Source organism: Monopterus albus, unplaced genomic scaffold, assembly GCF_001952655.1.
Source record: "Monopterus albus unplaced genomic scaffold, M_albus_1.0 scaffold114.1, whole genome shotgun sequence".
NCBI lineage: Eukaryota > Metazoa > Chordata > Actinopteri > Synbranchiformes > Synbranchidae > Monopterus > Monopterus albus.
In genome coordinates, this window is record NW_018127994.1 from 1052023 (window position 1) to 1076540 (window position 24518).

Sequence of the window (24518 nt, forward strand, 5' to 3'; positions counted from 1 at the left end):
TGAGTACCAAATGGAGCATGAATGCCCCCGAACACACACACACACACACCAGACATATAATGGATGTTCATGCAAACGGAAGATGCTGTATGTTGACATCTGTTGCACAACATGCTTTCCGTAGCAGCACACTGAATATAACGGGTCTGATGTTACAGGTTGTGTGTGAAACAAAAGGAAAATGAGCTTCTCTGCCCGCAGTGATGAGCCGCTGGTGCCGCTCTTGACCGAGCCTGGAGTGAAAGTAAACGATGCTCGCTGCAGATCAACGCCGCCATCCTTGTTTTACCTGGTTAACACCTTCCTGATCCGCTGGTAAAAGCTCGGCGCTGGGGTGCCCGTACTTCTGGGTATGCTCTCCACAGTGGAGACGACGGAAATCATCCTTCTACAGACGGAGGGGAGCTCAGCGCATTCTGCTCCGAGGTGGACCGGAGGAGGAGGGAACGTGGTATTGGCTCTTCTCGGCAGGCGGAGGAGAAACCGCGGAGCTCTGGATGGCAGCTTTCAGACGCAAAACACAGCAGTGTGAAGTAGGGATGCTGTTAAGGTGGAACAAACCCGCTGCTATGATGTTCTTCCCTGATAACAAAGTATGGTATTCAGAACCAGGTCCTGCAATTGATATGGAAAAGCCGATTTACCACAAGGTGTCGTCCTTTCACACAGACATCCTCCTGGGATAAAGACGTAATAGGTTACGTCGGAATGTATAAATATGCAGGGTGACAAAATAAAAGGAAAACCTGATAAATCGGTGGAGAAGCAGCAGATGGATATGCTAGCATGGTTTGAGTCCACACCTGTACCCTTAGAGGGAAGAGTAAAGAGCAAATCAATACAGAGTTGTTCTGGGTGATCATCTTCATCCTATGATGAAACTTTTATATCTTAATGAGAGTGGTCTCTTCCACGTGCCAGTGGCCCAATCCACTGGCACTGACTGGTTTCATTAGTATGAAAATGTTGTGAACCATATGCTGTGGTCTTCACTGTCACCAGATATCAACCCAAATAAACACCTATAGTGCAGCAGATAAGCAGAACAATTGTGCATTGAATGATAAATACATAGATTTTTCACAACTGTTAGTACACACCATAAGGTTTCATTTCAGATGTGGAGGTAAACTGTATCTGACCTAGGAGGACCATGAGAAGTCATTGACCTTCCATCGTCAAAAATAAGATTTTGCACCATTGAATCACAAGAAATAATGTTATGCAATACTCAGTCTGCACATCACAAAATATGTTTCTAATATTGTTTACATTTGTAGAAATACAGAACTTTTGAAGTCATGGCGATTGAAGTGTGTGTTTATAAGAGTTGAGCACACAGTACACAGTACATGAGCATATGTTTGTGATGTTAACTGTAGCTGTTGGTGTGCATCATGCCTAGCAGTCCCCTGAACAAAAGCGAGGTGCACTTGAGGGCAGCCTTCCTGCATTTGCAGTGTCCAGTGCACCCCTTCTTGCAATTTTGATGCTTCAGGAAGTGTGGTCCAAAGAGGCAGCCATCCAGTTGTTTCCTTTGTCCACCCCCAGCCTGATGGGTTCAGCATATCTGGAGTCAAGACCAGCGCCTGGCTCCAGCTGTTGGCCTGGTTGATGTGCTGCTTCAGTGCTGCCTGTGTGGGGAGAATGTTCTTTAATGTTCAGGATTTATGTGTGAAGAGCTGCTTCCTGGCATCATTCACCAGCATGCTGTCACTGGTTCTGTCATACATCAATACTACAAAATGCTCTACCAGTGCCATTGTCTCCTTACCTATATCAGCTGGCATGTGAAGAAGTTCTTCAAAGGCATCTGTTACTTGCCAAGTTTCCCAGGCAGCAAACAAAGACAGTGTCACACCCCATAAAAGCATGAAAGAAGGGTAGCGTGGCTCATTGTGGAAACTAGTTCCTGAAGAGGTACTCTATGTACCTGAACCTGGTCTCAGTACCAGGTTTTATTCTGCTGAATGATGACATGGCCACTACCACTACATCGGTATCAACAGTGCGTATGGTCAACTTGTTGCTGCCGTTCCGTACAGCATGTGCCACATGCAGAAGAAGACGTGTATTAGCCTCCTCCTGTGAACACGGTGCAAGGTAAGTCAAGTCAGAGTCCTCAGAAGAGCACAGGACTTCCCTTCCATGTGTTGTATATGTTATGGTTAGTCGCCTTCACCAGGAGGGTGACGGTTGAACTGAAGTTGGACTCAAGATTGTCGACCCAGGTGCTAGTTAAAAAAAGGAGGTTTAACCCTGTAAAGCCCAACATATCAAAAAATAGCCAGAACATTCAAATTTTTTGGAACTGAGATATTTATTAAACCTTTTAACAAAATCCAAAACAAAATTCATGATTCGAAATTCAAGATTCATGATTTTTATTTGCCATATATGCATAGACAGACAGTCCAGGCATATAGGAATAGAAGTGCCATATTATTTAGATTATTTCTATTTCTTCATGTATCACATTTGATACATGGGGCATTTTTGGTGATTTTTTTTTTTTTGCTCAGAAAGCTCACGTATCAAATTTGGCAGTTATTTGGCATCAAATTAGAGGGAGCCACTCTTTTCCTGGTGCCTTTCCCTCTCTTCTCTCTGGCTATACCTTTCAGGCTGTCAGCTAGGTAGACATCCCAGACTATGTCGATGCGGTTGGTTTTCTCCAGTTGAGCAGAGATGTATGGTACAAACACTGTGTCTGCATACTCTTGAAAGGTTTTTGATGTTCCAGGGCTCAACATCTGAACCACAGCTGCCCCATCAGGGATTGATGTGACAACCACAGGGACACCAGTGTCTTCAGACAGGTCTTTTTCCACACAGTGTAGCAGATCTGCCGGAGTTTGCCTCCTGTTGACAAAGCTGGTGGTGCTGGTTGATTCTCATGACAGAAGAACTGGTCAAGATCCCTATCTAATGTACAGTCTACAATCAAGCAATGTACAGTCTAGAAAATAGATCACAGTCACTCTTCAGAGCAGCAAGCTGTGTCTTCTGTCTTGACCATGTCTTCACTGGCTGACAGCTAAATAGTGGTAGTTTGTTCTTGGGGGTTGGCTTTTGTTCATAGCACTAGCCTTTCTTCCACAAACTTGATGTACTGCTCCTCACCAAGGGGTTCTGTCTTCCTCACAGTCTCTGCCACAGCAGCATCCATGATGTCCTTTGTGTCGAGGACTAGAAGATCTTGACTGTCTTCAAGGAATGGGTTTCCCATGTCCTCAATGACTGCACCAAGTGACCTGACATCCTTCAGGAAGTGTGTTTGCACTCCATGCCCATTAGGGAGTGGGAGATTGTTAGGGCAGCTTGTGTATTGTCAGTCTGGTGCTTGATATTTGCCCCATCCAGGATCATTTTCACAAGAGCCAATAGAGATGGTGGTCAGTTTGCCTGGAATGAGCCATCAAATGAGAATTTCATGTCAAACTTCTACTGGCATACCACTTGTGCCGCTCGCACTAAGTGCATGGCATCACTGCCATAGTCACAGGCTTTCCTGAGTGCTGGATCAACATCTTTTTCAAATGTTTGAAGTGTGTCACTTCCTTGTGAATGTGCTTGTAGGTTAGGAAGCTCAGACAGGAGTCTGCCTCTTGGTCTGGTTGTGTCCACATGTCTTTCCACCACAACATCAAGCTCCAGTCTGAGCTTGTACAGCTGAGCTAGGTCTGCCAGCTTAAATACTGGAGCACTGTCTTCATCACTAGACATATCCTCTATGAATGCCACCAATTCAGCCAAGGCTATGCCATGTGGACGGTCCTTATCTCCAGCATCTTTCTGGGAAGTAGCCTGTCTGGCTTTGTTGTACAGTGTGCTCAAACACTTCCTATGACACTTGGCCTCAATGGCAATCATGTCCCCTGCCACAAGCCAAAAGTGCAGTGTCTTCCATTTGATGAGCACACTTCCATACTTTCTTGTCTGTCTGGTAGGTTGCTGCTTCATGTAAGCCTGAAGAGCCAGCAGGCTCATCACAGAAGAAACATGTTGGTTCTGTGGGCTCGCTGACCATGTATGGACAGATGTACTGCTCTTATGTACTGTAGCTGCTTCTGTTTGGCTCTGCTGATCGAACATTTTTTTATTTTTTTAAAATTTTTTTTGTTGAATTTGAGTCAGCATTTCTTAAGCCACTGAGCACCGTGTGCTCTAAGAGTTGCTTCAGCACCATTGTCATCATCCATTCTCTCCATGTTGAGGTCTAGTGGCATCCGCTGAAGGCCTTGAAACAGACAAAGGTCCTCCACCAGGGTTGCATAGCCACTACTAAGGGGTGATCCGGTTGACCTCAGTGGGCACTGCAATCTGTTTCTTCCTGGCACAGGACACATATGTTCTTGGGGTTGGTTTGAGCTGTTTGGATGAGGAAGGTTGGGTAGGGTCTATCAGAATGTGATGTTTTGCGATGCTTACAATAACAGTGGGTTGACAGAAGTGGATATTAGTTCTATGAGCTAGTGTACTACAGTTTCTATCAACAGCTACCACCAACTACAGTAGCAGGTTAGGATCAGCAGTCTGGAGGCTGCAGAGGGCTTGGGTCATGCATGAAATAGGGATCCTATAATACAGAATATATCAAAATTGTTAGTACCCAACCATCACATTTTACATCAAAACCAGTCTGCATGCTTCATATAGGTAGCTCCATTCTGAAAATAAAAGCAATATAAATTATCACAAATGACTTGAAACCTGTATTTGGACAAATGCAAATAATTAGCAACACACCGTGTGATGTGTGTGGACTTTTATTATGATTTAAAAAGCACAAAATGTGTATTGAGGATATTATTTCTAGTTATTTTATGGCATGAAATATCATTTTTGATGATAAGAGGTCAATGACGTCTTACAGTCCTCACAGGTCAGATACAGTTCATGTCCACATCTGAAATTAAACCTTATGGTATGTACTAACATTGGTGAAAAATCCATGCTTTTAGCATTAAATGCACAATTCTTTCCACACAAGAGCACTAACACTGCTGCACTAATACCATGTGAAAGTTTGGACAGGCATGTTAGCAGTGCTGGGGAAGCTACTTAGAAAGCATAGCTTTACAAGCTACCTATTCACAGTGGAAGAAGTTGAACTACTGCAAAGCTACCCTGGGGAGAAATCTAGTTTGGCAAACTAAAGTTACATAGAAAAAGCATTTAAACTACTTTGTAAAAATGATCAAACCAACAATGTGTTTTGAAATTATGAGCCAAAAAAGAATAGCCCACTATTCATGGGAAAGTGCACATCCATCAGTCAGACACCTGCCTTCCAGAACCTAGAGTCCGTTGCACCAAACAGGGTCAGTCAGTCGGGTAGCTTCTAAAACACTATGCAGCAACATATTCGAACATTTATTAATACATAGCAAAATCAATAGTTGTGATTAACTGACATTGTAGTTTTACAAATTCAGATTCAAAACATTAAAAACTATAACTAAACATTTTGTGACAATTCAGCTTCCTGGCATGCCCATGAGACCTAAACCTGTCCTGATAAACAATCCCATGTAAGCTTTTCACAAGGACAACATTGCAAGGAACGTCATATCCTTCATCAAATGAAGGAATATCAGGAGAATGGTGTTCAACTCTCCACTGGAGTTCAGAGACTTTGAGAGTCAATGCCAATTTGTCATGTACTATATAGGATGTACACTGAAATACTGATTGATTGACTGACTGATTGTATGCCGCCACTGATAGACAAAATAACTCCAAAAGAACTACTTCTAAATTATGTTATCACATCATTTAAAAAGGGAATTATTTTGTTGTTAATGTGGTAAGAAACAAGGCCACAGCTTGAATTAATTATACTACAAATCAAAATTACTCCCATACCCCCACATGCATGTTTTCAGTCATCAGCCAATAGCATTCTTTATCTTGATACCTCAAATATTCCCTCATCTTTAGGTACACTACCTTCAACTGCTACTAACAAACATAATGGGGGGGCGACTGTGGTTCAGTGGGTAGAGCAGTTGTCTCCCGGTCGGAGGTTCGAATCTCGGTGCCTGCAGTCCACATGTCGAAGTGCCATCAGCTGAGTTGACGCCACAGATAGATGCCTTGGTTCTGTACCGGAAACAAATTCCTTGTGTGTAACATACTTGGCCAATAAAGCTGATTATCCCTATTGTCCTTATCCTTAATGACTATTACCCCATCTCAAAACAGAATCAGCCCAGTATAAAGGCATTGGCAAAGACAGCAAAAAGCAAAAATATCTTCAGGTATAGGCCTTTTATTGTTAAAAGTATTTCTTCTATCATGTAGAATAAAACTTAACGGCAGAGACTGAGGTTTCCATCAGTCTTTACACCATCATTTGTTAGCGGCTACACCACAGCAATAGGCTCCACTGACTGCCCAAAGAATGTGGCTGTCTTGCCTGACACGCATTTTAATATGATGTTCCATAGTCATTTTTTGGCCCTTGTGTTGTAGACAATTGAACCAAGAGGGGATATTCCCATGTCAAATTGTTTCATTTGAAGGAGTCAGAAGCCAGATAAGGTCAAAGGACCCACTCACCATTTCACAAGAAAAAAAAAAGAAACACGTCAGAGTGATAGTCTTACATAGCAAAACATTTTTTTCAAACACGTTTTAATTATCGCTATGATCCACAGGTTGGGGACAAATGCTTAGAACAACTTGGCAGAAAACAGTTTGAACCCAGAGTTGGCATTATATACAGTATATCAGCAAGATTTATTGAGTAAAGAGATTGATCCACTAATCAGTTCCATGTGCAGCCTGCATTCATCTCAAGGGGCTGCAGTTCTCATCCAGACAACTGCACAGTAGGCTACTATGTGCTATCCAGTGATCATGTGGCATTACCAGAGCTTTTGAACTAATTTGTTAGTTTCTACTAGTTTGGCGAGTTCTTCTCTTTGTCCTCTTTGGTCCAAACGCTGCCGACCAGTTCAGATGGCCAGACAGTTCTGTAGAGCTCAGACTCGGGCAGAGTCAGCTGATGGGCGATCTCTATGGAAGCTCCTTTCTCCACACTAAACTCTTTCCTCTGCCTCTCATTCTTTTACTTTTCTCCTTCCTTTTTCTTCCTATTTCTGCTGGGGGTCTGCCAGTGCCTGGGAGCAACATGGACCTCCTAAGCCTTTCCGAGAACTGCAAAGTACATCGGCATACTGCCTCCCATCATAAAATCCATACTCAGTGATGGAAGGTCCCTGCTATGAAATGTAATGTGGAGTGGAGAGGTAAATTCTGTTGGGATTATGTGTAAAGAAAAGAGATTGGAGGACAGAAAAGCAAAGACCTTTAATGCAATCATACACTTGATCCACACACAGCGGACATGTGGGATACGGTGGAATGTCTGTGTGTAGCAGCACAATGACATGAAGTGACACAGTTATTACACCACACAGCATTAGAGTTTGGTTTGATGGCTTCTTGCATGGAGGTGAAAATGTTAACAGTCAGGAAAAAAAGCATCAACACACCGACAAAAGAGATGAGGCCAAGGCTCAGTGATAACTATTCCAAAGGCAGTCACAGTAGACACACACAGCACTAGCTACATAAACAAGACACAGGCCCACTGTTATGTCAATATAGCTGTGGTTGGTTGTTTTTTCTTATTTCATTATCCTCACTTCATTTTCACAAGATAAACTGTATTTATATTTACCCTTTAACATCTGATCAGGTGGAAAAGTGGTACCTAAAGGGCGAACATTTGTTCAAATAATAGTTACATTTACCAACTTATATAATCTCACAATCTTCATCATCACATAGCCAAGTATGGAACTCTGGTTAACGGATAACTGGTAACATAGTTAAGGAATGTGAGGTAAGATGTACAGTTGGCAGGCTCGCATATAATGACAGTGCATTTCTTTATTTTAGAGCTTGGTCAGTCTAGCAGGAGCTTTATGAGCCATTCACACATACAGATTCAAAAAGCTGGGACAGCTACAGGTGCCATTCACTGACTTCTCACTCAAGATTCAAGAGGGAAACCAGAAAACAGCTGTCCAGTTTGAGCAGAGAATGTAAATTATAGGCTCAACACAACAATTCCCAGACCTACAGATTGGAGAGGCCAGATAATGGCAACTACTATGTATCCATATGTGTAAGCGCACTTAATTAAACCTGTGGATGTGTCTGAATCAACACTACACATGAACACGACTGCAAGGTGGAGAGACTAACAGAGCCACATAAATTTCCCATATTTACACATTATTAACCACCCGGGCCCTAAGCTCAACTTCCACTGCCCAGTACATGACATGTTGGTACTTTAGTTGAGCTTCTTCCTAAAGTGCAGATGTATTTCCCAGGATGCCTCACAAGGACAGGCACAAAGCCTTGGTTCTTTGCTGTCTGCTGAGTGAAGGCAAGTCATTTGCAAGTCTTCAGCAGTAAACAGCAGCTGGAGACTGAATGCCAAACAGTGAGCCAGAGGCTTGGAGAGGACAGAGCACAGTTTGTGTCCTCTTATGTCAGTGTGTGTCTCAGATGTGCTATTTTCCCTTGGCTTGGAGAATATGTTCCACAAGTCCTGTGGAATGTGAGTTTATTATAAGACAAGAGCTGGTGGCAGGAAGTGAGCTGGCTGGCTCTCCTGGTGTCCTCCTCTTTACAGATCCAGGAGATGGACAGAGTAGGGGGACACAGCAAGGGATGGAGGGGTCATCACCTGCATTGACTCCTCTGACTCTGTGTATCCCACAAATCTTTCTGTCTGAAGAACCTGATGCCGGCAATCACATCACTGGCCGAGGCGCTGCTGACAGGTGCTGTACTGCTGCAGGGCACCCAGCAAGTCCTCATAAGAAACGTTTCTGTGTGAGGGCAGGGAGCTGAGGACACAGAGCAGGACACACATCTCAAACATCAAATATCAAAAATTAAACTGAACACATTCAGAGAGGGATAATATATATATCACACCCATGCTAAAAGTGACAACAGTGCCATCTACTGGAGGGTTTTGTTGGTCACTTTTTGAACAGTTTCAGAATTAAACCTGAATCTTCTGCTTGTATATGCAAAATCGAGGCCTGAGAGTCAAAGACAGAGTAGCTTACATGAATTCTGTGAGTCTGATGTGCCAGGGGAGAAAGCCCAGCGTGCTGTCCACAGGACCAAACTTCACCACCAGCTCAGGGTCAGGAATATTCTTTGACTCTGAACAAAGCACAAAGACAGGAAGCATGTCATCAATTCATTTATCTGTACAGTCCACCTTGTGAAACTTTCATCTAAATAGACCTTATAATGAAATGGTGATGGGGGTCAGTGGGTACTATCCAGTAATGTGTGTGGGCAGAACTGGCTTTTATGTACATGTACAGTGCCTATAAAAAGTATTCACCCCCTTGGATGTTTTTACCCTTTTACAGATTTTATAAAATCAATCATTGTCAATATAATTTGGCTTTTTTGACCCAAAAAAAATTACTAAAAAAATCTAATGTCAAAGTGAAAACGGGGTTTCTACAAAGTAATGTCATTTAAATAAGATATGTAATGGGAAATAAGTGAGTGCATAAATATTCACCTCCTTTAAAATGACTAACCTAATTCAACAGAGATCCAGCCAATTGGTGCTAGTACTCTCACAATTAGTGAAATGGGGATCACCAGAGTGCAGTGCATGTGTCTAATGACACCTGTGTCTCTAAGGTCCAGTCACTGGTTAATCGGTATTCCTGGCTACCGTTACACCACGAAGACAAAAGAACACACCAAGCAACTCAGAGAAAAGGTTATTGAAAAGTACAAGTCAGGGGATGGATACAAAAAAAAAATTCCAAGGCACTGAACACCCCCCAGAGTTCAGTTAAATCCATTATCAAGAAATGGAAGGACTATGGCACATGTCTAAATCTGCCTAGATCAGGCCGTCCTCAAACTGAGTGAGACTAGTGAGAGAGGCCACCAAGACACCTGTGACTACTCTGAATGAGTTACAAGCTTCAGCAGCTGAGATGGGAGAGACTCTGCATACAACAACTGTTGTTCTTCACCAGTTAAAGTTTATGGGAGAGTGGAAAAGAGAAAGCCACTGCTGAAGAAAATTCACATTAAATCTTGACCAGTGTTTGCCAAAAGGCATGTGGGAGACTACATGGTCAAATGGAAGAAAGTTCTTTGGTCTGATGAGACAAAAATTGTGCTTTGTAGCCATCAGGCAAGACGCTATGTTTGGCAAACACCAAAAGCTGCACATCACCACAAACACACGCTCTCCACTGTGAAGCACGGTGGTGGCAGCGTTATGCTGTGGGGATGCTTCTCGGCAGCCTGTAAAGGTAGAGGGTAAAATGAACATGGCAAAATATAGGAAAATCCTGGAAGACAATCTTATTCAGTGGTGCAGTGGGTAGAGCAGTCGTCTCCCAACCGGGAGGTTGGAGGTTCGAATCTCGGTGCCTGCAGTCCACATTTTGAAGTGTCCTTGGGCACTGAACCCCTAAGTTGCCCGTGATGGCGGCGCGTACACACGCAGCGGCCTGGGGCCCTCGGCTCCAAACAAAATTTCGTTGTACGTGTTAATGACAATAAAGAAGATTTTTCTTAAGAGCACTATGGCTTGGGAGAAGATTTATTTTCCAGCGAGACAATGACCTGAAGCATACAGCGAAAGCTACACAGAAATGGATTAAAGTGTTCTGGAGTGGCTGAGTCAAAGCCCAGACCTCAGTCCAATAGAAAATTTGTGGCTGGACTTTTAAAGGGATGTTCATGCCCAATTCCCATGCAACCTGGCAGAGCTGAGCAGTTTTGCAAAGAAGAATGACTCAGTGCTGTGACTGCAGCCAAAGGTGCATCCACAAACCCCAATTCCAATGAAGTTGGGACATTATGTAAAACGGAAATAAAAACAGAATACATTGACAAATCCTTTTTGACCCATATTTAATTTAATACACGGCAAATGACAAGATATTTAATATTCAAACTGATACTTTGTTTTTTTGCAAATATTCACTCATTTTGAATTTGATGCCTGCAACACGCTCATAGTTTATCTAAAACTACATTCATTACAGCTGACAGCAACCAAGTTTGAAGTCAGGGATATACAGTATATACTGTAGCACAGACAGCATACATGTTGTTGGAATGGAAGATAATGAATAATATGCTGTTCTGGCACTATGAAGGGCTTTTTATATGTTATTAAACTATCTTTCCAGGCTAGGAAAAATTCTTCTGACTTAATGGAGCGCCACCTCCTTTCCAGCTTTTGTGATGCCTGCTTTAGGGAGCGGAGCTGCGAGCTGTACCACGGGGCTAGCCTCCTCTGTTACACAGCCTTCTTTTTCAGAAGGGCAACAGTATCAAGTGTCGTTTGCAGGGAGGCTGCAGTACTATCAACAAGATTATCGACATGTGGGACTGAAGTTAAGGTGGCTGCACTCTATTGCGTTAGCACATGGCACTGAAATAAATAATGATGGAATTATTTCCTCAAACTTGGTAACAGCATTGTCAGATAGACATCTACTGTAGTGGAATTTCTCCCACATATATAATCCATTAATGTAAATTCAAAAGCTATTAGAAAATAGTGAGACAGAAGAGGGTTTTGGGGAAAAACTATAAGTGTTCAGTTTCAATGCCATATGTCAGAACATGATCCAGGGTGTGATTAAAACAGTGAGTGGGTTTATTTACAGTTTGAGAAAAGCCAACTGAGTCTACACTGCACAGCTGACCTAGACCTCAACAATGGGGGTTGATTCATTTTGACTGACATATTCTTCCTGCTGTAACCAGGTTTCACTCAGATAGAATAAATCAATTTGATGTTAATTTAGCAAATCATTCACTAAGAGATTTAGATGAAAGAGATCTGATATTTAATAGTCCACATTTGATTGTCATCTTATTTTGTTCTATAAGAGGACTAGTCTTAATTGTAAACTCCTCCTTAGTTGATTTTTGATTTATATAATTTAGGTGGGTGGGGGACAGACACTGTCTGTTGGGTACTGGGAGTTTTAAGTGGGTAACAGCAGCAAGGAGACAGCAGAGAGGCGTGTAAGACTGTGACCCTGCATTCTGTTCTCAACTCTGGGTTGTCATAATTTAAGTTGTAAAATAAACTCGTCCAGATTTCTAGATATGAGAGCAGCACCACCCAAAGTGGGGTGGATGCCTAATCAGACCAGGTTTTCCAACTGTCTATGAAGCCCACATCGTTTTCTGGGCACCACCTAGACAGCCAGCGGTCGAATGACGGCATGTGGCTAAACATGTCATCACTGGTCAGATTGAGCAAGGGTCCACAGAAAAATACAGAGTCTGACATTGTTTTGGCAAAGTTACACACCAACTAAACATTCATTTTAGTGACCTCTGACTTGTGAAGTTTGTTTTGAGCCATGACTCTTATGAACTGTCACCCAGCCACCTGGTGGAGCTCCCGGCTGCCCGAGAAACGCTAGCTTGGGCTGAACTACATATAGGAGGTTCCGCACCGGCTACATAGGCCTGGCTAGCTGGGCTGTTTTCCATGACGCAGAGCCACGCTTCCAGTTCGGTGAGCCTTGACCCCAATGCTGCTAGCATCTGACATTTATTACAAGTTCCATTATCACTAAAGAAGGCAGAGGAATAACTAAAAATGCGACACTTCAAGCAAGAGAAAGGAGGAGAGGAAGAGGGAAAAGCCATTGCTATGTTGTGACTTAAAAATTTGCTGATGTTCAGATAAACCTAGATTACTAGGTTTATCTGAACATTGTTTACTTAATCTGTAAACAATCTGGTAGCAAGCACAGCAAGGTGCAGGCACAATAAATAAGAAGTGAATACACTTACCACAGGAACAACAATCCACCACGTGTTTTTGAGACATGATACGCTCCTATTTTATTCAATCAGCACTGCCCATATTTCAGCTTGTGTACCACTTGCACTTTACGCATGTAATCTCGACCTAAGGCGCATTTTTACGCTTGACTCAGAAAACCAATCAGTCAGGTCTTCACAGAATATACAGTGGTGTGAAAAAGTGTTTGCCCCCTTACTGATTTCTTATCTTTTTGCATGTTTGTCACGCTTTAATGTTTCAGATCATCAAACAAATTTAAATATTAGTCAAAGATAACACAAATAAACACATCATGCAGTTTTTAAATGAAGGTTTTTATTATTAAGGGAAAACAAAATCCAAAACTATATAGCCCTGTGTGAACAAGTGTTTGCCCCCTAAACCTAATAACTGGTTGGGCCACCCTTAGCAGCAACAACTGCAATCAAGCGTTTTCGATAACTTGCCATGAGTCTTTTACAGCGCTGTGGAGGAATTTTGGCCCACTCATCTTGGCAGAATTGTTGTAAGTCAGCCACATTGGAGGGTTTTCGGGCATGAACTGCCTTTTTAAGGTCATGCCACAGCATCTCAATTGGATTCAGGTCAGGACTTTGACTAGGCCACTCCAAAGTCTTCATTTTGTTTTTCTTCAGCCATTCAGAAGTGGACTTGCTGGTGTGCTTTGGATCATTGTCCTGCTGCAGAACCCAAGTTCGCTTCAGCTTGAGGTCACAAACGGATGGCCGGACATTCTCCTTCAGGATATTTTGGTACACAGCAGAATTCATGGTTCCATTTATCACAGCAAGTCTTCCAGGGCCTGAAGCAGCAAAACAGCCCCAGACCATCCCACTACCACCACCATATTTTACTGTTGGTATGATGTTCTTTTTCTGAAATGCGGTGTTACTTTTACGCCACACATAATGGGACACACACCTTCCAAAAAGTTCAACTTTTGTCTCGTCTGTCCACAGAGTATTATCCCAAAAGTCTTGGGGATCATCAAGATGTTTTCTGGCAAAACTGAGACGAGCCTTTATGTTCTTTTTGCTCAGCAGTGGTTTTCGTCTTGGAACTCTGCCATGCAAACCATTTTTGCCCAGTCTCTTTCTTATGGTGGAGTCATGAACACTCACCTTAACTGAGGCAAGTGAGGCCTGCAGTTCTTTGGATGTTGTTGTGGGGTCTTTTGTGACCTCTTGGATGAGTTGTCGCTGTGCTCTTGGGGTAATTTTGGTCGGCCGGCCACTCCTGGGAAGGTTCTCCACTGTTCCATGTTTTCGCCATTTGTGGATAATGGCTCTCACTGTGGTTCGCTGCCGTCCCAAAGCTTTAGAAATGGCTTTATAACCTTTTCCGGACTGATAGAGCTCCATTATTCTCTTTCTCATTTGTTTTTGAATTTCTTTGGATCTCGGCATGATGTCTAGCTTTTGAGGATCTTTTGGTCTACTTCACTTTGTCAGGCAGGTCCTATTTAAGTGATTTCTTGATTGCGAACAGGTGTGGCAGTAATCAGGCCTGGGTGTGGCTAAAGAAATTGAACTCAGGTGCGATAAACCAGAGTTAAGTTATGTTTTGACAGGGGGGGCAAACACTTATTCACACAGGGCTTTGTAGTTTTGGATTTTGTTTTCCCTTAATAATAAAAACCTTCATTTAAAAACTGCATGATGTGTTTACTTGTGTTATCTTTGACTAATATTTAAATTTGTTTGATGATCTGAAACAAAGTGTGACAAACATGCAAAAAGATAAAGAAATCAGTAAGGGGACAAACACTTTTTCGCACCACTATATGTGTACACGTCTCTAACCCCAACACAGGGCAGTCACTCTGAGGATATTGTTTATTACAAATATTTGCTCGCCAGTGTGGTATGCACTCTTCTGAGATTTACTTGCCAAATGGAAAATCTATCTGCATCTGGCAGCTGGCCGGTGTCAATTTCAGACCCTGACTGAGTGATCATAACATGTACAAATCAGCGATACGTGCCAACCAGACAAAGGAAAAGAAAAACAGAAAAAAACTGCAGGAAGTTTTACACACAGCCATGAAGCGCTACCTCTGAGCAAGATGTCCAACATGGAGACACTGATGTCTTTGGAGCTTCTCTCTTTGTTCTCCACAGAGCGACAGAGCTGCTGTGCTGCTTGGACAATGCTCTGCTTCCCATCCTCTGGAGACAAGACTTTCACTGTAGGCCTGCAGGACAACACTGACAAACACACACAAAACATGATCACCTTCCACTGCCCATGACTGAACTGAGCTACTTGAGATACTTTGAACAGGGAAAGTTAAATAAGAGAAGTTGCATTTCTATAGAAAACCTCTGTTTTAAACACTTGAAGAATTTTAAATGGGTTGAAGTATTTTGGCTGGGTCAAGGTATTAGCTATTATTTATGTATTCCACTTTGTATGATTAGGAATAAATGTAAGAAATGTGCCCTCTACCAAAAAGTGGACTGTACTGTCAAAGAAGCAATTTCCTTAAGAAAGAAACCCAACTTCTGATATATTCAAATAAAATCTCTAGTACAATTGATGAAATCAGCAAAAAAAATACAACTATGCAGTAGTGTTAAATATGGATCAAGCAGTTAGGCGTGAGGGCAGTGTGTGTGTGTGTGTGGGGGGGGGGGTCGGGGCGGGGCAAGGACGGGGACAAATGAGTTAAAAACACACTTAGGGTGAATTGGTCTCAACTGCACCTGTGAATATGACGACGGCAATACTAGTTTAAGGCTGAGACAGTCCTAGATGCATCTCACAGAAACAGTCAGGACACAGCTGTGCACAACACTTTAATGAAGATGGGCAAACAAAGCAGGTGCACATATGCAAAATCAGCTACTTAGTAACCACCCTTTAAGTCAGGCATGTCCAAAGTCCGGCCCGTGGGCCAATTGCGGCCCATGTTCAAATTTCCACCGGCCCGCAGCCTCTGTCATAAAATCAATAATATGCGGCCAGCCAGCTCTGTTGACCACAGTATAAAATACACGTGTACAAAAAAGCCATTTTATATTTTGCCAGAAGATGGCGTTAGACCTGTGGCCGCACTTTTGCCACGTGACCCTTGTGTGATCCTTTCCAGCTCATTTCTAAAATGCAGCTGGAGCTCATTGAGTTGCAGTGTGATGCCGAGTGTCGCAGTCGGCACCAACGGCTCCCTCTTGTCAACTTTTACCGCCGACTGGATAAAGGCAGGTTCCAAGAGATTCGAACATTTGCAAAGAAAATGCTGAGCTTGTTTGGCTCGACATACTTGTGCAAGAAGTATTTACTGCAGTTGAGATCTCAGTATCACCCTTCACATTAGTGCAGGCAAGTCATTTGTTTAGTCTGAGGTGAATACATTCTAAAATCTCAGTGAATAGATTTTTTTTTTGCGATGAACAAAACCACAGTTTTGAATATGCACTGAGTCTTTTCTATCAGTCTTTTGTTTTTCAAGTTGGCCTTTTTTGATATCCCAATATTTTTGATGGTCAATTGAAAAACGAAAGAACAAGTGATACACGGAATCATATGGCACTCTTGGAGCTTCTGGATAAAATAACTATTAGTGTTATTTTCCTGTTCACATGTTTTGAATTTAGAAGTTTACAGTGAGCATTTAATAGTGATTAATATGTAATGTTTCAAATGAACCTAGATATGTTTAATCTTCCTCAATTTTTTTTCCCCAGACAGTCTTTTTCTTCATTTTATGTGGTCTTCAAATATGAAAGGCAGAGTGATTTTGGTAAAAGCTTGTTTAGATTTATTTGTGTTGTGTGTGAAGAAGTGAAAAGTATGCCATTTGCAATAAAAATTTTGTAAAATAGTTAATTTGCATTTAATGTTAATGGATCAAAGAATGTCAGGCTGAATGGTCGGCCCCCACACATTTTCACCTCACCAAATCTGGCCTCTTTACAAAATGTTTGAACACCCCTGCTTTAAGTCTTCTCTCTTGAAAAGTAAACCACAATGTTTGAAAAACACCTCCAGTAACTCTCAAATTTCACCTATATGTGGCTATTTCAAGTGTTTTTGACATTGCCTTCTATTCCTTCTGTGGTGGCAAGCAGCATTTTGCTCACTACTGTCCCCCGTGGCTTGGAGATAACCGCTTCAACTGGTCCAGTGACATAGAAACAAACCACCAGTATTCATAGCCACCACAAAAGAAAAGTAAAACCTGCCTAGGGGGTAGTAAAACACTGATTTGCCCACTGTGAGTGTGACTTGTTTTGTTTATAAGATCCAGCTGCTTGCAATATTTTTTTTTTCATAACAGGACTGCTACTGACTGTGGCATTATATATTTTTTCTTTTGCAATCATGCCAATTTTTTGCAGATGCATAGGGCTTTGCCAGCTATTTTAATTTTAATAAAGGAAAGCATAAGAACTTTAGTTGGAAGACAAATCATAGAAAAAAAAACATTTATTATTTAGTAAAGGGTATTTTTCTTTTCTTTTTTTTTATATTGTACTGTGGACTTTTTATCGTGGCAATATCATATCATGAGTTTTTCTTTCACTGCATCTATAGTAGTAACAGCCTTTTCCAATAGTTATCAACAAAAGTTAGGACACCTGTAGGAATTGTTTCCATCTATTTTCAAATCTTCATTTACTTCAGCTGCTGCAGAAAAAATGTAGATTGCCTAACCTATTAGTTGAAGATGTCTGCAGACCCTTCGCATCCTGGTCACAAACTTTGAACACCTGTCCTCAGGACAACACTAGTGAACACTATGTGCCAAAACAACCAGACACAAGGACAGTTTTTTCCCCTGTGCCATCACTCTGATGAACAGTTTATCTATGCTTGTATAACAAGCGTATGCATGTTTCCCCAACCAGAAACCCTGGTTTAATAGGGATATTAAACAGAAAATCAGGAAGAGACGAGGGGCTTTTAAGTCAGGGGACCAAGCGGAGAACAGGAAAGCCCAGTATGAGCTACAGAAGTCCAAAGAGAGCATACTTCCAAAAACTGGAGAGCTACTATATGAATAACAACATGCGCAGTATGTGGCAGGGAATCCAGGCAGTCACAATCTACAGGAACAAATCGACAAACACAGCCCCCCAGGACGCCACCCTCCCGGACAGCCCCAACAACTTCTATGTGAAGTTTGACAGGTTGAACACTGACACCCCCTCAAAATCCCCCTATGACCCGGGGGACACTGCTTTTCAGGTGACGCATACACAGATCCTGAAGGCCCTGAAACAGGTAAACCCCCATAAGGTGGCGGGACCAGATGGTATCCCCTGTAGAGTGTTGAGAGCCTATGGGGGATCAACTAGCTAGTATGTATATATACACACATCTTCAACCTGTCTTTAACCCAAGCAGTAGTTCCTCGCACTTTCAAAAATCCATTATCATACCGGTCCCTAAGACATCAGACACATCCACTCTGAATGAATTCAGGCCAGTGGCGATCACATCAGTCGCCATGAAGTGCTTAGAGAAACTGGTCCTCACACACGTTAACCACATCGTCCCGGACACTGTAGACCCCCTCCAGTTTGCCTACCGCCCCAACAGATCAGTGGACAACATGATGACTCTGGCTTTATTCCCTACCCTGAAACACCTGGACAACAGCAGTATGTATGCTAGGATGCTCTTCCTTACAGTTCTGCATTCAACACCATTCGCCCCGGCAGGCTTATTGGGAAGATGACAGACCTCAGTGTCCCAGCTCCAACCTGTAACTGGATTCTGGACTTCCTGGACACTATGTAAAATCTAAAATAAAACTGAAAATAGTGAATTGTAAATCATCTGTGTCCTGTATTACATTGAAAACAATACAGCAGCACATTATTTGATGTGATACCTCATCAGTTTTATTCTTTGTTCAATTTTGATGCAATTGGATTCTGGACTTCCTGACTGAAAGACCACAGGTGGTCAGAATGGGAGGGCGGGTGGCTGCTGAGCTCACAATCAGCACAGGGTCACTGCAGGGCTGCTATCTCAGCCCCAAACTCTTCACCCTGTACACCCACGACTGTGTCTCCAACTATGACAACATCATCATCATTAAATATGCTGATGACACCACCATTCTGGGCCACGTCAAGGGGGAAGACGAGTCAGGTTACAGAAGCTTGGTGAATGATATTCTTGTTTATGGAAAGGAGAATGACCTCATCCTCAACATAAACAAGATAAAAGAAATAATAGTAGACTTCAGGAAGAACCCCTCCCCTCTGCTGCCTCTGACCATCAAAGGGACCAAGGTGGAGAGGGCTGACAGCCACAAGTTCCTGGGCCTGCAGGTGACATCTGACCTGAGCTGGTCACTGAACACAGCTGCCACAGTGAAGAAAGCCCAGCAGCGGCTATACTTCATCAGGCGACTCAGAAACTTTGCCCTCTCACCCAGGCTTATAGAGGACTGGTAGACTGGTAGAGGACTGCCTGCTATGGACACACTGTACACACAGCGCTGTCATAAAAAGGCAGAAAACATACTCAGAGACCCACACCACCCACTGTGCTCAGACACAAAAACTGCACCTACAGCCTCAAGCACAGCTGGGCAGACAGTATCATCACACACAGAACAAGACTTTACAACAGCTTTTTCCCTGCTGCAGTAAGACTGATGGAAAATACGAAAATGTGAGAATATATGTGCAATAACTCCTCACCAGACATGCGCAATAATAATACAGAAATGTTCCACAAGGTATTTTTGTAAGAGCATCTCATCAACAGTGTTCTTTTGGGGGACCTGAATAATAGCAGGACATTCTCTGCCAAGCAATAGAAACAGGCCTGAATATAAACTGTTTTAGTATGTTATAACCCCTCACTACCTCAACAAGCATAATGACATATCCAACTCCACCATGTGAATTACTAAATGTGATGTTTGAAGTTCACTGCCTATTTTTGTGTATTGCAGTTTTAATGCTTTGTTGCCTTTATGTAACTTTTTTATTTTAAGACTAAGTGTTCTTTCTGGTTTTTGACTCCTTACCGGACACCTAAGGAGAGCTGCACAAGAATTCCTATATACCTAGACTGTCTGTTTATGCATAAATGGAAAATAAAAATCTTGACTTGACTTCATAACAGGACACAGCAATCACCACTGTGTAATAAAATGTAAACATAGTATAACCATTGTATAGATCAACCTGAAAGCTCTTCTGCCACAATGTGTATATATTAGCGTTGTCAATGGATCAAAATATTTAATCAAGATTAATAATGACTGTCCATTGTTAACACAAGTAAATCACACAATTGCTTTTAATCTGTTCTAAACAGTGGTGAAAGTGACCAAGTATATTTACTCAAGTACACTTTTGAGGTATCTGTACTTTGAGTACTTTCATTTTCTGTTGTCTTCATACTTTGACTTTAGAGGTTAATATTGTACTTTTTATTCCACGACATTTATTTTATAACTTTAGTTACTTGTGCGAATCTACACGGACATTTAGTTACTTGTTACTTTTCAGAGCCAGATCAATACAAAAATTATAAAACCTCACTGACCTATGGTAGAAAACTCATCAGCTACTCAGCAATAATTTAAATTAAATGTATATAAAGTAGTTAAAACTAGCTCCCCTTTATTAGCTGCAACATTAAATGTGATGTACACAATAATGCATCAGTAATTATAATACAATAATATGATATACAGGAATGTGACAATATAGGCTAAATTACAGGGCTAACAGGTGAACGCTAATCTGATCTCCTTACGGTCAAACAAACACCACCATTGTATCAACCAGTAAGATGATACAATAGCACATCAACTTTGCTAAAATAATAAAGCGCTCTATTGTGTCAGTGTGATATTTGCAACTGTGTGACACACAGGCTGACTGAGCAGTGTGCACAGTATGTAGGTGAACTCGCTAGTAACTACACTGCCAGAGCTAGGTAAATTTAAGGATAATCACCTTTGTTGGCCAAGTATGTTACACACAAGGAATTTGTTTCCGGTACAGAACCGATGGCAGCCATCTGCAGCGCCAACTCAACTGATGACATCGGGGGCAACGACAAGTGTCTTGCCCAAGGACACTTCGACATGTGGACTGGAGGCACCGAGATTCGAACCTTCAACCTTCTGGTTGATACTCAAGATCCACCTCTTTGTCCTTTTTTTTTTAATTAGCTGTAGTAGGCGGAGTGAAGTACTACCAATATGGTGACATTCAGACTTCAAAACCACTCTTCAGAAAACTAATGGGTAACATCACAGTGGGTTTGTCCACCTTTTATTATAGTCAACAGCACTGAAACACTGAAATAACAGTACAGACAGGTGTGCTAAGTCCTTACCATTATGCTGACGTTTGTCACTGCCATTGTTGCTCAGGAACTCCACTTTGGATCCCTCTACACCCAGCAAGTCCTGCTGCCTGACTATCTCCTTCATCAGATAGAAGCTGTTCTTCAGAAAAATACCTGAGGGATAAGACCATATCATTCAATCCAGAATCGAGAAAAATAAAAAGACATGCTTATTAATTTCACCAAGAAGCTGGAGGAGACCATTCCAGCTCTGACACAGTGGCAACTCGGTACAATTCCTTCAGAATGTTATCAATCCAATGCCATTAGAATTTCATTTGCTTGCAATCTCTCTCTCTCTCTCTCTCTCTCCCCCACAAACAGACTAGTGATGTGTCAGCTGTGCATGTGTCAGCTCTCTGAGCTGGCTCCTTTACATGGCCAGTGAGTGTATATTTAGTGTTGGGTAGTAGTGGAGTACATGTAGTTTAAACTAGTTAGTTTAACAACATTTTCCCACAGCTTGCTGCTAATTCAACTACAATCACATTTGCATAATGATTAAAGTAGTTAAATTAGATGTTTGCCATTTTTGTGTGGTTAACTACTACAACTACAAACAATTTTGGACTATTAAAAAAAAAAGGATGATTTTGTATTTTTCTTTTGCCATGTTGCATGTGAGCAACTTCTCAGCACTGACACGGACATTTTCACTGCCAAACAAAACAGCCTGTGTATAGGAGCTTTGAGAAATGGCTCATGTGTCATATAAACAAGAAATTCTGCTCTGACAAGTGAAAAGATAGGCCCACTATTTAGACCAGTGTTCAAGCTGTTCAACCTGTCTAAAAAGGTGCATGCAGAGGACAGTTTTAGTTGTCAAGATTATACAAGTCAGATGGTACAAAACTGATAAGTAAAACAACAGGAACATTTTTAGACCAGCACTCAAGTCAGTCAAACAGTCTAAAAAGGTGCAAGTTAAAAAAAATTTTCTTTACTGTTTTAATTGTAAGTCAGATAATACAATACCCAGATTTGTTTACAACACAAATATAACATTCCTTGCAATTTTGTCCTTGTGAAAGCCCAGATGCGAATGTTTTATTTAGGACAGGTTTAGGTCTCAGGTAATAAACTCAGCTGACTGGCATTTTTTTCTGGCACGACTTTTTTGCATTCCATTGCTATAATTCTGTATCACATGTAAGGTACATTGTCAATTGGATCTTTTAAAAAGTAGTTTCAACTGTTTTTTTTCCTAAGTAGCTTTAGTTTGTCAAACTAGATTTCTCCCTTAGGTAGTTCAGCTTCTTCCAGTGAGAAGTGTGTTTTTGTTTTCAAATGAGCTTCCTCAAAACTGCATTTATTATTGTAGAACAGTTAACGTTACTAAGATAAATTAAATTGAGATACGCCTTCAGTCAACGGAGACCATGAAGATACAGTTTAACATGCTTACCGTGATTGTCATAGACGCTGACATAAGATATACCGACCGCCATACACCAGACCACTAGGTTTGCTATGTCCGTATAGCTGGGTTCTTCTTCCGCTATTAATAGGCCGATGTGGACCGGCAGCTTCTCCCGTGACCTGCCGTTACACTGCCACTGCGACCGTCGATTGGCAGTGCGGTTTCCAGTTACCGGGCTAGAGTTAGCATTATGGTTTAACTTCTTCTGATGGTCAGGGAATCCAGCCAGGGCTACAGGCAGTAACAGAGCGTCCATCGCCCGCTCCCACAGACGGCCTTTCCAGCTCCTAAGCCGCACGCGAAACCAAGAGACGAGCGCTCTGTTGACGTGGACCAAAACCAGCAGGAACCGCCATAACAAGCCGTACAGAAGCGCCATTAGTGTCCTTATTCCTTCGAAGCAATGTTTTAAATGGTAAAGGCCAAATCCCAAATACGGGCACTTTACTCTAAACTGTTATGTACCTGCTAAATCAATTTTAGCTTTACCTACAGTTCAATCAGCCTATCGCCATCTTCCCCTCTCTCTCTCTCTCTCGCTTCCTCCTCTTCCTCTTCTTATATTGTATATTGGCGGTTTGCAAGCCTACCTAAGGTGCATTACCGCCACCTGCTGGGCTGGGGCGTGGAACGCTAATAGAGCCGTTGGAATACATATTTATAAAAAATTCTTAGAACTGCATAAACTACTAAATTCTATCCAAAATACCTATATCTGCAAAATAACTAATAACAATTCTATATGTTGTCTTACAATTGCTGCCCAAAAGACTCTCTAGTGATATATTAGTAATCTTCTTTTGTTCCAATACTGCTATCATTTGAGCACGTTGCTCATTATAAGCACTGCATATGAACAGGACATGCTCTACAGTTTCTGTCTGACTAGAGTGTGGACAAACACCTGTAGGGTGTTTACCTATTTTATGCAGGGTATAATTTAAACTTGTGTGACCTATTCTCAAATGAGTTACTACACTTTCCTCATTTCTAGTACCAGCCCATGCCTGTTGGTATCCAACCAGTTTATACATTTATTACAATTGCACCAAAAACTAAAAATGTTTGAGCTTCATAAATAGTGATGTTAAGGCGCAAGCATTGCACTGAAGAAAGCCCAGCAGCGGCTATACTTCATCAGGTGACTCAGAAACTTTGCCCTCTCACCCAGGCTTACAAATATACAATTGGATACAATTGTACAGGTGTACCTAATAAAGTGGCCCATGAGTGTGTTAGGTATTTTTAGCCAGATAGATATTGGTTAGATACTTTATGTATTAGAAATGTTTAGTGGAGATAGGATGTCTGGTTAGACTGTTAAATGCTTAGGCATGCTTATGAGTTTCTACAGGGTACATCTGGTCAAGGATAACTAGAGAGAAAAGTTGATGACTGTCAGCAGACAGGATGTTTAATATTATTATTATGACGTGTATAACTGTAGCCTTAGCCATAATATGTTCTTATGTTTAAGTCACGACATGTTACTAGAGGTCGTGTGAGATGACGTAGCCTGTGTAGAATGGGGTTAGCCCAAAACAGATATAATGTACAGGCCTGTTGGGTTCGGGGTCTTTCATCTTTCATCTGCCTGCGTGCAGTTTGGAGGTGCAAGATGCCTGAGCGTGTAATGTTAATTTTTACCTGTGTTCATGGAATAAATCAGCACTGTTTTGTAGTTACTTGGACTGCCTCGTCTCTCAGAGTCCGTATGGTAAAAAGTACCGGGTACAACAAGTGTATATTCAAGTTTAAGGCAGTCTGAGACAAAATACAATGAGGCCTAATGGAAAAAATGCCACTGTTTGACTGTCTGAGGCTTCAGTAGTAGCTTTCTCTTGCTGTGTCATAGATCTACCAAACAACTTATTTGTTGCTTCGGAAAATTCTAACTGTCTTAGTTTTGTG

The 24518-nt window shown here is 41.8% G+C and overlaps 2 protein-coding genes across 4 annotated transcripts in view; both read right to left on the reverse strand.

Moving 5' to 3' along the window:
- The window catches only part of slc35f1 (solute carrier family 35 member F1), a 20099-nt gene extending 19443 nt beyond the window's left edge, over positions 1 to 656 (reverse strand). For both annotated transcript variants that reach the window (XM_020611508.1, XM_020611507.1), the window contains exon 1: positions 290 to 656. In XM_020611508.1, coding sequence (XP_020467164.1) covers positions 290 to 384 — 95 coding nt within the window. In that variant the 5' untranslated portion in view covers positions 385 to 656. The remainder of the gene's footprint in view (positions 1 to 289) is intronic.
- Positions 657 to 7298: 6642 nt separating this feature from the next.
- On the reverse strand, positions 7299 to 23160 carry nus1 (NUS1 dehydrodolichyl diphosphate synthase subunit). 2 transcript variants are annotated; one of them, XM_020611520.1, is made up of 5 exons: positions 22593 to 23157; positions 21176 to 21301; positions 14914 to 15066; positions 9102 to 9201; positions 7299 to 8873 (listed from the first exon to the last, which is right to left on the reverse strand). In XM_020611520.1, the coding sequence occupies exons 1-5, from the start codon at positions 22984 to 22986 to the stop codon at positions 8783 to 8785; spliced, it is 864 nt and encodes a 287-aa protein (XP_020467176.1). In that variant the 5' UTR covers positions 22987 to 23157; the 3' UTR covers positions 7299 to 8782. The 2 variants fall into 2 exon arrangements, with proteins under 2 accessions (XP_020467176.1, XP_020467177.1); XM_020611521.1 differs by lacking the exon at positions 14914 to 15066 and having other exon boundaries at positions 22593 to 23160.
- Positions 23161 to 24518: the final 1358 nt, after the last annotated feature.